The sequence below is a fragment of the Trichosurus vulpecula genome, chromosome 9 (genome assembly GCF_011100635.1).
Source record: "Trichosurus vulpecula isolate mTriVul1 chromosome 9, mTriVul1.pri, whole genome shotgun sequence".
Lineage (NCBI taxonomy): Eukaryota > Metazoa > Chordata > Mammalia > Diprotodontia > Phalangeridae > Trichosurus > Trichosurus vulpecula.
Genome location: NC_050581.1, coordinates 57,828,202 through 57,843,935, shown reverse-complemented (window position 1 = coordinate 57,843,935; position 15,734 = coordinate 57,828,202). Strand labels below are relative to the sequence as shown.

General features: G+C 36.5%; 1 protein-coding gene across 1 annotated transcript in view; it reads right to left on the bottom strand.

Moving 5' to 3' along the window:
* Nucleotides 1-15,734, bottom strand: part of COG7 (component of oligomeric golgi complex 7) — a 62,835-nt gene that overhangs the window by 18,777 nt on the left and 28,324 nt on the right. Inside the window, exons 5-9 of the mRNA XM_036738848.1 lie at nt 13,808-13,890; nt 12,730-12,852; nt 6,881-7,079; nt 4,506-4,633; nt 3,068-3,222 (exon numbers count right to left, since the gene is read on the bottom strand). Of these exons, the coding sequence (XP_036594743.1) occupies nt 3,068-3,222; nt 4,506-4,633; nt 6,881-7,079; nt 12,730-12,852; nt 13,808-13,890 (688 nt within the window). The remainder of the gene's footprint in view (nt 1-3,067; nt 3,223-4,505; nt 4,634-6,880; nt 7,080-12,729; nt 12,853-13,807; nt 13,891-15,734) is intronic.

Below are 15,734 nucleotides of genomic sequence, written 5' to 3'. Positions count from 1 at the left end.
GAGAAGCCACCTAAAAGTCCAGTGGGGAAACACTGCTTAAAGCTTATTAATATGACAAGGGGCCAGTCTAATTCCCTTTTCAAAATCCTCTCACCTGTCCATGAGAACATTCCTCTCACCTTTATAAACTAGTTTTTAAAAAGAGGAAAGAAAGAAGCTAAAACTCCACTCATCGTCCCTTTTCTTTTTTTGGGGGGGAGGGAGGGAGGAAGGCAGAGCAATTGAGGTTAAGTCACTTGCCCAAGGTCACACAGCTAGTAAGTGTGTCAAGTGTCTGAGGCTGCATTTGAACTCAGGTCCTCCCGACTCCAGGGCCAGTGCTCTACTCACTGTACCACCTAGCTGCCTCCATAGTCTCTTTTCTTAAAGCAAAGAAAGGTTAACAACTTTCTTGGCCTTTAAGGAAGGGGAGGGAATCTTCAACCAGCAGTGGAATGTGGGAGAAGATAGTCTTCATTGTACATTTTAGCTATAAGAGGATGAATAACTCTGTCACCTCTGCCACTATGACAAATATGAATTTTTTAGGATATACTAGACAACAATTCATGCGCACTACCCAAATCTCATGTGTCAAAGTTTTCCAAGAAAATGAGTATGATTAATTTCTGGACAGTTCCTACGTCATTCTCTGGAAAAGAATCATCACAAGCTGAGCCCTGAGAAGAGGGGAAAAAGGCAGCTTCCTGCAGCAGCTGGGGAGTATGAGTGTAAAATGCTGCATATTCTGTCAGATTCAGTGGATGCACTGGCTAGTTTTGCTAAACTGCTTTTTTCCCCCTCTCTTTTGTAATCTTCATTAAAAGAGATGGCATTCTGGGAAGGGGATAGAGAAAAGATCTATCTGGAAATTAAAGTGACATAAAGACAAAAGATATCAATAAAAATTTTAAAATAAAATCTCTTATAAAAAAAGAGGAAAAAATTAACAACAAATTACGAGTATTCATTTTAGAAGACAGAATCCAAGTTAGCCTGAGTTCTCAGGAATTATTTGCAAGTTTCATTTTTGACTAATTTCATTTTAAAATTTAGTAAAATTGCTCATACTCATTACAAAAGAATAGCATGGCATTTCATAACAAAGATTTCCAACTATAGTATTTGTAACTATATATAGTATAGTTATATATAGTATGTGTGTATATATATATATACTATATATGTGGTCATATATATACATATACTATATCTAGTTCTATGTATATATATAGTTTATGTATAGTATAACTATATCTTTAATCATATAATTTATTTTCCTGGAACCCTCCAATGCCTCTCAATTTCATACCTAATTAAAATTCTTTATCACTGTGTTACAAGGCCCTCTCCTCATCTAATTGCTTCTATCCTCTGCTACATTCCACACCGCTGTTTTTGCTCCAGCCATTCACATCTCCCTCAGGTGCTTTACCCTCTCTCACCACAGACTCATTACACCTGCCTTTTCCCTAACCTAGAACGCCCTCACATTCACTCTTCTTTCCATCAAACCATGTTCTTTCTCCTTTTATCACTTCTCTTAAATTGCCCCAGACTAGCCTGATCCAGTGCTAACCACTCTCATAGCTTTCAACATTCCTTCACTCTCAACCCTTTATTTTTTTTTGAGGGGTTGTGGTGGGGAGAGTGGATAATTTCTCAGCAAATTTATACTTTATTATATATTTACAGTTCTCAAGCATTCATAAAAATATTATTTGTGTTTATTTAATTTAGATTTGTCGAGTCACTTTAATTTAAATTGTTTCTGCCTATAAAGAGTACTTGTAGGCAGTCCTAAACTCATAGTCCCATTAAATGTAAGTGCTATCAAAAATCTTAATGATGCTCCCTCTTCACTGATTTAAATTTTAAAACAGCTGAAACTACTACATTCCTTTTTTTTTTTTTAACCAGAACCAGATCATTTTAATGACTATTGCTTTGTACAGTTTGTGGTTTGGTACTGCTAGGCTTCCTACTTTTTCACTTTTTTTCATTATTTTGCTTGAGAATCCTAACTTTATGTTCCTCCAGAATAATTTTATTACTTTTTCTAGCTCTATAAATTAATCCTTTGGTAGGTGGATGCTGATGATCCATGTGGCTTTATTTTATAACCTAGAACTGTGCTGAAATTATTGATTAAATTAATTTTTAGTTGACTCATTAGGGTTCTCAAAGTAAACCACATCATTTGCAAAAAAACAATCATTTTGTTTTCTTCTTGCCAACACATACTCCCTCCATTCCTCTTTCTTGTCTTATTGCTATAGCTAACATTTCTAGCACTATAACAAAGAATAGTGGTAATAAAAGACATCCTTGCTTTACCCCTGACCTTAATGGAAAGGCCTCAGGTTTCTCCTCCCCTTTACACATAATGCTAGCTCTTGGTTTCAGATTGGTACAATTTACCACATAAAGGAAAAGTCCATGTATTTATAGGCTTTTCAGTGTTTTTAATGGATATATGTATTGTTTTTTGTCAAAAGCTTTTTCTGTATCTAGTGATATAATCTTGTGATTTCTGGTTCTCTATCTGGTCTATTATCATTTTCCTAATATTGAACCAACCCTCCAAATCCAGCCTGGTTATAATATATGATTTTTCTCTTATGTTGCTATAGCCTCTGCTAATATTTTATTGAAAATTTTTGCATTGATATGCATTAGGGATATTAGTCTATAGTTTTCTGTTTCAACTCTCCTGGTTTAGGTATAAAAACCATATTTATAGCATAAAAGGAATTTGGTACTAACTCTTCTAGCCTGTTAACAATCCTCTAACTATACTTGGTACTGACTAACTCACTCTTGGTCACAAAACCCTCTTGCTGAATTTCAGAACTCTCAATAGCTTGTCCAGAAATTCTGGGATGATAAGGAGTCTCTCCCTAATCTTACTACAACAAGAGACTGTTCAGTTTAACATAAGGAAAAATATACTGACCATCAGGGCAATTTTACTCTGGAATACGTTATCAAGATTCTAGAATTTCCATGACTTAGGCATTCATTTACCAAATGACCCATTAGGCTCCTTTCTACTTTTATTTCTCCACATGGGGTAGTACTGCCTTACTTTGTAAAAAGAGATTTCAGAGCTGACAGAAGTCCACAAGTCCCCAGTCCATCTGTGAATTTGATGCATCTATCCACAGCTCCTGAGGCCAAACCAAAGAGTTTATTCACTGAGTGGCTCAGCTCTTGAACACAGTCAATAACTTCCCAATGTTCCTGGTCACCAAACAAGAACAAAATAAAAGCTGCATTAGACACAAGGACATCTAGACCAGTGGTGCCAAAGGCAAACAGAAATCAAGGCCACTAAATCATGCACATGGATTCCTGTGGACTGCATATCGACACTGACCTTAGGAAAACACATACACTGTGTTCCACTGCATTTTTAACTTCTTTTGTTAAATACTTCCCAATTACATTTTTTTTTGGAGGGGGAAGGCAGGGCAATTGGGGTTAAGTGACTTGCCCAAGATCACACAGCTAGTAAGTGTGTCAAGTTTCTGAAACCGGATTTGAACTCAGGTCCTCCCAGCTCCAGGGACGCTGCTCTACTCACTGTGCTACCTAGTTGCCCCTCCCAATTACATTTTAATCTGGTTCAGGTTACACTCAGGAATGTTGCCTGCCACAATACAGCCCACTGGCTGCATGTGCAAATGTGCGACACCTCTGATCTAGACTAACCAATACTATAAATATTTGGGGAGAATAAAAGGGAATTTAATTCTAGGACCTCTAAACTCCACCAGCAAGCAAGTCATTTAACAGGAACATACTCAAAAACTGTGGCAGCACCTAGAAATCGTAACCATAGAAGACGTGCTTAAGACATCAGTATGATTGTAGAAATAAATTTTTGACAAAAAAGCATATTTTATTAAAACCAACATTTTCTATTTCTTTCCTCTTTAATAGCTTTTAAGTTGACTACTCCCATAGGTTTCTAGTTGGTGATCAAATTCTCTAGGAGAAAATAAATACAGCTCAATGACAATATTCTCCTCTTGCCCAGTGGCAAAAAATAACTCATGAGACAAGTCTAGGGAAGGTAAAAATAGCAAATTAAGACTGCCACTGTTAAGATCATCTTAGAAACTGTCAAGACTCCTAGACACTTGAAAACAAGGTAAGGTTCTAAATTGAAATGATACATCTTTCCCATTAGCACCCACCCACTGAACTTATTGAACTGCCTGTGAATTCTATTTGTCTACATTCATTTTTATCTTACCTTAGATAATTAATAGCTTTGTTTAAAAAGAAGTTTGCTAAGTATTAGAAAGTCATCAGTTTATCCAGAACATTTAAGCCTCTAATTTACCAAAGAATCCTTAAATAGGAAATCGTTGTGCTATCATTGACAGTTAGATTGTAAATCCCCTTAAGAGTGGGGTCTGTATTTAATACTTCTTTGTAGTCCTCACAACACTCACCTGAATATCTAGTACAGAAATACTAAATACGTGTTGATTAATGTACAAGATTTATTACATTACCAAAGGGACAGCACTGATCTGAATGAGGAGATGACTCTCTTCCAATTCTCCATACTGTAGCTGGTAGGGTTTGTATGGGCCATACACAGCTTCCACCAGTTCCATGACCTTCACCAAGTTGTATTCTCCTGTAAGGAATCAGCAATTTGAAAGACAAGTCAACTAGCAATTTAAACCAAATTTCTGAAAAACAGCAAGTAAACAACTTTCCTTTTACTCTACCTGCTACATTAGTGTTCAAGTACTTGAAAAATGCCCTAATAACTCTTAAAATGATGTCACTAGCCTTTTGTCACCTGCATCTTCTGTCATGGAGGCTTCTTCAAACAACAATCATTTCTAAAAACATTTCAGTCAACTCCCTGGCTTGCAAATACAGACTATTAAATAAACATAGGCCTTGCCTGTTCTGCTACTAGAATACTGTTAAAAGACATCAGCTCCTTAACCTCACAATCTACTAGTTTTAGGCATCCCTAGTGAATAAATTTTAACGGCTTATATCACGGGAACAACTAAAAGGTGAGCTACTAAGAAATAACTCTGAATATTAGGGAACACTTCTAGTCTCTCGTGCTTTCCTGGTGCTTTAGGGGAAAAAAACAATAGACTCTAACATGAAGTATTCAAATATACACATATGAATGTGTGTGCATCTATGTCTATCTGTCAAGTCAACAAGCTGTTCCTTGAACAAAAACACTCAATTCCTGGACTCTGGGAATTTTCAAAGGCTGTCCCTCATACCTAGAATTTTCTTCTTGCTCATTTCTGCCTCCTGCCTTCCCTGGCTTCCTTTAAGTTCCAGCTAAAATCCCAAATTCCTCACTAAGTCTTTCATGATCCCCCTTAATGCTAGTGCTTTCCCTCTGTTATTACTTCCAATTTATCCTGTATGTATCTTGTTTGTACACAGTTGTTTGCCATGTTGTCTCCCTCAGTAGACTGGAAGCACCTTTGAGAGCAGGGACTGTCTTTTGCCTATCTTTGTATCCCCAGAACTTCGCATATAGTAGGCATTTCATATTTTTGTCTGATGTATTCTAATCACGGGCCAAAAAAGAACCTTCATAGTTGATATTTTAAAAGATTTCTTCTTCTCCAATACCTAGTACCACTTTAGATGAATGCAACTGATTCATCTGCCTCTAACCTCACTCCACCCTGTCTCCAGTGGCATGCCCAATCTCACAACTCTTAATCTTGGTGCCAACTATATCCCATTCCTTTGGAGATTACTTCTCTGCAATATCCACAGTGGATCTCCTGCCTCCCATAATTAAAGCCTGACCAGTGAATGCGCCAAGAATACCTTATGAATCACCAGAAACTGAACAATAAACACTCCCTGGAATGTACAAGCAATTATAAGCAAATGTAATTAAAGAGAATAACTATTAAATAAACCAAGTCAGTGACACACACCAACCAAATGGTAGAACAAGTCCTTACCTAGGCAATTTCCGGATTAGACACCAACATGTGTCACAAGGTTCATGTAACTAAAAATTTATGATGCTTTAAAATGGATGGAAAAATGACTAGGAAAACAACACACTATGTACTGTTTGCCCAAAAGAGAATGAAGAGTTCTCTCTGTTCATATAGTACACAGGGGAATGGCTACAATAGCCCATGCTTATTTGGAGACTGGTATTAAAAGACCTTTAAGATCCTTTCTAGTTCTCAATCTATGATCCTATAACCGTGCTAACCCCTAGTCCTGAAACAGCCTCCATCTCCACCTAATCAGTCACTGCTTCTCCTCCCTGCTTCTCCATAAAAAGAGAGCATCCTCTAACTAGGTATTTCACAAATACTTATCTCGATATTTACATAGCTGATACTTTAAGAGTGATTTCTTCCTCTCCAAGGATACCTAGTGCCACTGTAGAGATCAGAAGAGATTCCTGACTCCTAAGCCTATTTTTTCTTCTAAGTCTAATTTTAGTTCAGATTAGCTGAAGTCCCAAGAAGACTTGAAGAAACAATATACCTCCAACGTGATGCACATTGCTTCCAACTGTTCTCTTTACCTGGTCTCATTTAATCTCAAAGCTCACTGAGAAACAAACAAGATTTCCTAGGTTAAATAAAGTGCAACTAGCCTTTGGTTGCTACTGTGTGATGGATACCCCAAAAAAGACTAAAATTGCGACAATTTTTTATATTAAAGTATTAATTACCTATTGAGACTAGGAATGTTGATTCCTTTTATTTCTGTTAAACTGGTTATCTTAGAAAGCAAACAAAGCCATGCTCTGCAATCTCCAAAAAGGACAAATGAAACAACAAGCAGAGAGGGGTGGGGTGGGGTGGTGGAGGCTAGACAAAGAGGACAGAGACAGAGACAGAGAGAGAGATAAACTCCTTACGAGAGTGTGAGAGAAGCGCCATCTCTAGGCCCTTGGCAAAATGAGCAGTGGTGTCATAGAGCTCCAGGAGCTTCATGAGCCTCGTGTCAGGCCCTGCTCTCTCTACACCAGAGTCAAGGCAGACTGGCAGAGAGGGTACCAAAGCATTCAACGTCTGAATCAGAAGCACGGTCACCACCTCGTGAGGGTTCTTGAAGACCTGTGTGTGGAAAAAATGTACTAGTTTCTTAAAAAGCCCTCTAGCCCAGTAAGTAATTTACAAGTGGCTTAAAATAGTGGCCTCTTTCCACTTCAATCAATTTGTCTCCAATATAGCCCATAAACATCACTAATGACATCACGGATAGACTATAACATGGTCTGGTAAAAAACTAGCAGCTCAAGGGCTCCCCACTGTGTTTTTAAGCAAGGACCTTTGCTATATAACTGGTTATTTACAAATCTCCTACTTGACTTTTCATTTAGTACACAGAAATGGCTACCAAAAATTAAACTAAAAAAATTTTTTTCAAAAAGCTAAAAAAAAAAATTAAAAACATAGCCCTTAAAATTTTTTTTAATTAAAAAAAATAAAAAATAAATAGTCCTGCTATTACAGGACTATCAAAGATATTGAAAAGAAGTATTATCAAGGAATAATCATGCACTGAATCAAAGTTGGAAGGAATTTCAAAAGGCCCAATATAGCCAACTACTTTCTGATACATTCAAAACAGGTGGTTTTCTACATTATTTTAATGGTTTTATTGATGTCTTTTTTTTATATTCTTAGTTTTTTCCAGTATCTCATCCCCTCTCCCTCCCAGAAAACTATCCCATATAACAAACAGTATTTTTTAAAGATAAAAAAGAATAAAAAATCAGCAATCCAATCAATACATTGAAATTCTACATTTTCTTAAAGAATGTCTAGAAATAGATATTTTAACCCTGAATTATAAACTACAAAACTAATTGCTAGACTTGGAACTTTTTATTTATAGTCTGAAAGAAAACAAGAGTAGGAAGGAAATAAAACAAATCAGAAGAATAATAAAATGACTTATCAAATGGAGAAATTGCTGATGATTTTCAAATTTGCATTTCCAGCCCCAGTATTTCACCTAAGCTATGGTCATATATCCTCCCCTGTCTACAGGACATCAACCATAACCTTGAACTCAACACATTCAAAAGCAAAATAATCATTCCCCCCCCCTCAATCTTGACTAAACTCTCAATTTCCACATTTTCATTTACTTTACCACCATTTTGAAACTTGAGAGTTATTTTTTATTCTTTTCTTTACTTCATGCCCTACACCTAATCTATTTCAAGACCTGCTGATTCTTCACTCAAAGTATATCTTGGGCCACCAGGCCCTTCTCCCTTCCCACTGCTACCCCATCCAGTGGGATTATCACTTTATAACTTGAATACAACAGCTTCCTAGTGGATATACCTGTCTCTAGTATCTCCTTTATGAATCCATCCTGAGTACCACCAACAAACTAAAATCCTCATCACACATCAATGTGATCGTTGCTCAAAATAATCTATTGTTTCCTCAATGTCTAGGGGACACTACACATAAAACTTTGGCCTGGCTTTCAAGGCTTTGCTTCATCTGGTCCCATTCTACCTATCTAATCTGATTTACCACTTCTTCCCAATATAAATCCTGTACTTCAGCCAGACCAATATCCTTACTGTCCTCTAAACACACCATATTTATTTCCAACTCCAGTCCTTTGTTCATACTGCTCTCTTGCCACTTTGCTTATCTCCACCTATCTAAATTCCACCCTCCTTTTAAGAGCCAGGTTGAGCTCTACTACTTCTATAAGAATTTCTCCCACCATTCTATTCCATAATTATCTCTTCTTTCTCTCATATGCTAGTGTACTTATGTTCTATATGATTCAATTTTTCAGTTAAGCATTCAACAAACATTTATTAAGCACCTCCTGTATACAAAACACCAAATTCAGTGGAAGATTTAGGTAAGATATTTCCCCTTTCCTCATGAAACTTATTGTCTATCCAGCTGTTACAGGGGAAAAAAAGAAGGTTGTCTTGTATTTATTCTGGATATATTTCACATATATTCACATGCACATATAAGACAGACTAGTGGCATAGCAGATGGAGAACCAGCCTCAGAACCAGAAAGACCTGAGTTCAAGTTCTGGCTCTGAAACATGCTAGCTATGTAACCCTGGGTAAGTCATTTAACCCTTAAGTGTTCTGGGCAACTTTATAACTATAACTTATATAGAAGGTGCAGATTTATATTGTTAAAATACAGTTCTCTATATAGAATGGATTGTTGAAAGGATTTTTCTCACTAAGAGGTTTCCTGTAACAATGAAATCACAGTCTAGACTATATTATCCCTCCCTCTAGAATGTAAGCTCCTTAAGAGTAAAATCCATTTCATTTTTATCTTTCTATCCCCAACTCCTCACAAAATGGCTGGCACACAGCAGGCACTTAATAAACACACACTGACTGATTAAGTCTAGTAGGAAGACAAATGATAGATTTCCTTGCATTGTTACTAGTTTCATGTTTTCTCTCCCTAACTAGGGGAGAAAAATTCCCGAAGTGACAGCACTATAATATTTCTCTTATAATTCCAATACCTGGCATCGATAAATCTTTAATTAATGAAGAAGATATTTGGTAATAACACCCTTTCCTATTCTTAAGAATATTTTCATTTTTCATCTTTCATCTTATATTAACTATCTATTCTTGCCATCTGATTATCTTAATATTAGATTTCCTTGAGTGTCTTTATACTCTGGAATGACTAGTTGTACTTCCCTTTACTTTTCTTCATTCTTTCTATTTATATGTCCACATAAAATGATGGGTACTTTCTTTCTATTATTTATAACACTGAAGGTCTGTAGTTATTAAATTAAAAAAAACATGAAATAGAATGACAACTTTATTATGGTTGAGATAGTCAAATAAGGAAATTATACAATGTTTGAAAACAACTGTTACTGACAAGCATTATTAGTGGTTAAGGAAAGTTTCCAGGCATATAACTTTCAAATATATACCTAAAGCTACCTTTTAGAAGATAGCTGAACTGAAAGGCTACTCGATCACATCATCAGATGTAAATGCTGAGACTAGTCAATGAAGTTTAACAATAAAGGTTTTTAAATGGATGAAGGACACCAGCCATTTTGCCTAGTAAGAAATGAAAATTCTGAGAAGATAATTTCTATCCCATGACCTGATTCAAGAAAATGGAGGCATCATACTGAAAGAAAAAACAGAGAAAAAACCTAAGAGTATAGTATCTGAAAGCTACTCTGACTGAAAAACAGAAAGCCTTTTCTTGTGTTACATTAATCCATTTGACGATAGATTAAACAGAAAAGACATGCCTACCTTGTTTCATCCTTTATTTAAATAGTTGGGGGAGGTTGGTGACAAGCTATTTCAAAGGGATAATTAGTCAGAAGATACAAAGCTGTAAAGAGCACTAATTACCTTTCTTCTGTTCTGGAACTGCTGTTAAGTAATATGAGTGGTAATGAACTTTCGTTATTTTTTCCACTTACAGTTCAATAACCACGTAGTAGTTTTTCATTCTGAGTTTTCTAGTACATGAGAAGCTATTAAATTTTAATAGGAAGCTGCTCTAGAGCAGAAGTATCAAACATGTGGCCACCACATTCCCAAGTGCCATGAAACCAAATTAAGATGTAACTGGGAAACATTTAATAAAACAAATAAAAATACAATAGAACATAGATAATGACTGAACAACAATGTTGATATGTAGTTTTCTAAGTTCATATATCTCCTCATCTCTCACCTGGATATAATACTTTGGGACTTCTCTGACTGATTTCTTGCCACAGGGAGCTCATTCTTAGGGTAACTTCATCGTCCCATAAGATCTTAAAAGCCTCAGTACTCCACCTCATCACTAACCCTCAGCCTCTTGGGCCATGAACCCCAAATCTCCATTTAAAGAGAGAGTTCAGCTCACATGTCTCTTCCTCTCTTGCCTGCATGAACTACTTTGGAATTTCTCTAATTGATTTCTCTGTCATGCTCCAGTGTGAGGTACCACATCTCCTACCTTTCAGCTCCCTCTTGTGTGTCTCCACTCACTATGTAAGCTCTTTGAGGAGAAGGGCTATTTAGGTTTTTTTTTGTATTTGTATATTTGCTTAGCAAAGTGCCTGACACACAGTAGGGCACTTAATAAATGCCTATTGACTTTACTGACTTGGCTTAATACGCACCCCACAGGATCTTTTATGTATAGCTTAGTGGCCCCCGTTTCTATTTGAGTTTGACATCACTGCTCTAGACCATGCCAAAATCAAAAATTTCTCAAATTACATTAAGGTTAAATTCATCAACATGGTTATAGAGATATCTAAATAGGACATTTTAAAACCTGGAGATGTAAATGCATTTCTCCTTCTCCCCTTCAGTGCTTCTTCTAAATTCTACCGATCTTCCATTGGCACAAGGAATGAAAACACAGCTTTTACTATGTGCTTTCCTTCCTTCTTCGATTTTTTACAAGCATTTATATGAGGGGGAGCTAAGTTCCTTCAGATAAAAGCAGAGCTGGTGTTTTTATTCTAGTAATACAGGAAGTAGTAGAAGGGGTGGAGTGGCATAAGTAAGTGTGGACAGGATCAGTGTAGTATGATATCCAAGTGAAAACTGATATGTACCCAGAATATTTTTAAAAAACCATATGCAAGAATGGCTTGATCTAACACAAAGACAAGGGGTTAGGGAATGGGGGAAGTCTTTCAATCTAAGTGAATGACATTATCAGGTACAGTGAGCTCTTTTTTAAAAAATGTTAGCCATCTGTATAACACATACCAATGAATGACTGAACACTTAAAGAATGATTCATAACTAATTAGAAAAAACAGCCACATTTCAAACAGGCCTTGTAAGACATTGCACTAACGCAGGGTCAGTTTTTCCTCTTGTATGACTAGGATATTTGTAGTTCAGTTGTTTTTTCAGTCATGTCTGACTCTTTGTGACTCCATTTGGGTTTTCTTGGCAAAGATACTGGAGTGGTTTGCTGTTTCCTTCTACAGCTCATTTTACAGATAAGGAAACTGAGGAAAACAGGGTTAAGTGACTTGCCCAGGGTCACAGAGCTAGTAAGTGTCCAAGGCCAGGTTTGAACTCAGGAAAACAAGTCTTCCTGACTCCAGGTCCAGCACTCTATCCACTGTACCACTGAGCTGCCCGTGACAAGAATATGTGACATCTTAAAAATTTCAAGTAAAAAAAAAGGTCATCCTTCATGGCTTTAAAAGACTTAAAGGTTTGGGGAAAAGTAACTTTAGAATGTCTTAAGTTGAAATACATGACCCTCAACTCTCCCTCCACCCCACCCCCCCCAAATGGAGGTCAATTTCATAGCAGATTTAGACGAATTTTTTTTTTAATATTTGGGATGCATAAGATGGGAGACTTCCAGACAGAAGAATATCACTCCATAGTAAAGATACGAACAGCAATCAAATACTACCTGACTGACTTCCTCTGGCATTTAGACAAGAAGACAATGACATTCAGGAATTTTACATGCTCTCTAACTGTACAAAGGACAACACTTGTCACATTAGACTCTATTTAAGATACAAATAAAAGTGATAAATGGAATTTTAACAGCAACCAAACAGCATTACAGGCATGAGTTTCTAAGTTGATCTTTTAAATCTTTTGGTGACAGTAAACAACTTAACTCTCCAAGCAGACTGGCAAATTTCTGAGACTTTTTTGGACACTAAATGTGAGGACGCCTTTCTTAAGTAACTTTGATTTTCTTCTATTTTTTCTTCATACACACTTACCTGCATAGACCACTGGAGTTGGGTGTGCCAGGCACCAAGCAAGGTGTCATAGAATTCAGTCAGCTGTCGGTCTAAAGGCAGGTCACTCTGGCAAAGATCCTGCCAGGATGCCAAAAGCTGTGCCTATAAAAGATAAGACAAGGATATTTTAATGGGCTAGCTTTTCCCTCCTGGCAGGAAAAATGACTTACCACCATGTGGCATTCTCTGAAACAATACCACAGAGAAAAAACATTCATGTACATTTATCAGCTTATATGTAAACATACACACACACACACACACACACACGCGCGCGCGCACACACACACAAATGATTCCCCAATTACTGAAAATCTTGAAAGCTCCATGTCCTAATACCATAAATATTAATCCTTAAAAGCCACTTGAGGATAGGATTTGAAGGGATTAGGGTTATAGCTAGCAACTTTCAAATTTTTTTGATATCCAATTTCAATACCAAAATATTTACCAAATTCCAATTATGTTGGGTAATGGAGTTTAGGGCAGCAACTACAATCAGAGAAGACAAAAACAGGAAAAAACAAACACCTTTTCAAATGGATAAAGTGGATAGAACAAACTATTTTCTCTTTGACACATCAATTCTTTTAGGAATGTTTTTGCCAATATTCCATCATATAAAGACTTAAGAGATTTTAAATTGAAGATGGTTTAAAACATTACCAATTGGAAGCCTAAGCCAGGAGCACCCCCTACTGGATAGGAAAATCTAAAGAAAAAAATCCCCAAAAGGGGATAGACATTTATCTCACAGAATAACAACTCATGTTGACATAGAACTTTATATTTATAAAGCACCTTACACACCTTGTCTCTTCTAATCCCCACAATAATCTTGTGAGGTGAAAATGATAATAATATTAGTAACAATAACATCTCCATTTTACATATGAGAAACTGAGGCTCGGTCAAATAGCTTACCATAGGCACACAGTCAATAAAGAAGCTGAACTAAGACTAGAACTCAGGTCTTCTGACTCTCATCCAGAATTCTTTCCACTACACCAAAACATTAGAAACATCACAAAATCATAGTTATCCAAAAATTTCTCACCTTATGGCATTTGAAATAGTAGGCAAGAAGTTGAGGCATCCGGTCAATTTCTGTAAAAACTTTCACAAATACTTTGGCCTGATCTGAAATAGCAAAATATAAGGCAAACATGCATAGAAGGATTACTAGGTATCCTAGTACAGATAAAATTCAATATAAAAGGAATCTATCATTCCCCAATATAGACATAAAGAGGTAAATTAATATTCTGAAGTTCTCACCCCACTCATGAATAAAATCACTTAATATAATCCATGAAATGAAGAAGTTGGACTAGATTACCTCTAAAGTTTTTTCCAGCTCTAAATCTATATGCCTATGATCCTACTGTTATTATTAGCAATATGAGATGGAGACAGGCAGTTTTTCACAATCAATATTCTATAGCAAACCATAACTTTGTAGTTACATGACTGACTAAAAAGTACAGAGAAGACAGGATCCTACAATCTTTGAGCAAAATGCAATTTTAAAGGCTTTCCTCCAACAAAGAGTTCTCATGCATAGGTTAAGATTATAAAAGATTTCTTGATAATGAAAGAAAAGAGATAACTTTGTTCAATGATCCTGATTGTTAACCACAAGCAAAGCAGAAAACATAGAGATGTGTTAGTCAAAGGTATTTGCCACTGTCACAAAGGATGTCCAGAGAAGAGTCTCAATGGATGAGGGATTCCCTAGAGATGGCAAGGTCCTCCAGCCGCTCTTGTTTGTAAATGACATTGTAATGATTACATTAAGCTCTAGAACACACTGGACAGCCTCTTAAATGAAATCCATATTACTCAAGGGTTCAACCTAGGAGCAAGCTGATAAAGAATAACCATTGTCCAGGCTACAAATATGAAGGAAGGTAGACAGTCCATAGACCTGTAATGGATTTCATTTAGGAGGCTCTACAATATTCTAGAACTTAATGTAATCAGAGGATCACTGAACAAAGAGGGCCCAGGACAGAGGCATGTGGTACATCCACAGTTTAGGAGGCATTACATGGAAGATGAATCATCTCAAAGGGAACTCAGAAGAAACAATCAGAAAGACAACCAGCATAGAATAGTGACACAAAAACCCAGGGAAGATAGAATGTCAAGGAGAAGGGGGTAATTAACTATAATTGCTACAGGAAGGTACAAAAAGATGAGGATTAAGAAAAGATCATCCGATTCAGCAATTAAGGAATCATTATTAACTGTGGAGGGAGAATTTTTAAATGAATGATGAGATCAGAAACCAGAATTCGAAGGGCAAACAAATGAATGAAAGGAGAGAAAGTAAAAACAATGAAGCAAATAGCTTTTTCTAGGAGAAAGGGAAGAGAGATATAAGATAATAGCATGAAAGTATGATAAAATCTAGTAAAGCCTAACCTTTTTATTAAGGATGAGGGAAATGGGCATACTTGTAGGTGTCAGGGAAGAACCAGTAGATAGGAAGAGATTAAAGTTCAGGGAAAGGTGGTTGAAGATATAATCCATAAGAGATGACGGAAGGGGAGGGGATCAAAAGCCTATGCAGAAATGTGTTGCCTTACAAAGGAAAAGGGTCACTTTATTCAGACACTGAGTAAAGGAGGATAGAGTGTGAAATGATGTCAAGGATTTTTGAGACAGAGAGAAGGGGAGAAGAGGGAGCACACACAGCATTGCTGTATTTGATCCAAATATAACCTCAACACTTCATAGGAATTAGTCCCTTTGTAATATATCCAGTACAGTGTAATATAAAGAAGAAAAGAGACTGGAAGTCACAGAAACAAGACTAGAAGTCACAGAAACCTGTATTCTAATTATAACCTTGATAACGTCATATAATTCTCTCTGATTCTCAGCTTCCTCATCTATAAAATAAGAGAATTAGACCAAATTGTCCCTAAGTTTCCTTCCAACTCTAAAATGTTAAGATTCTAATCTAGCAGGACCCATTC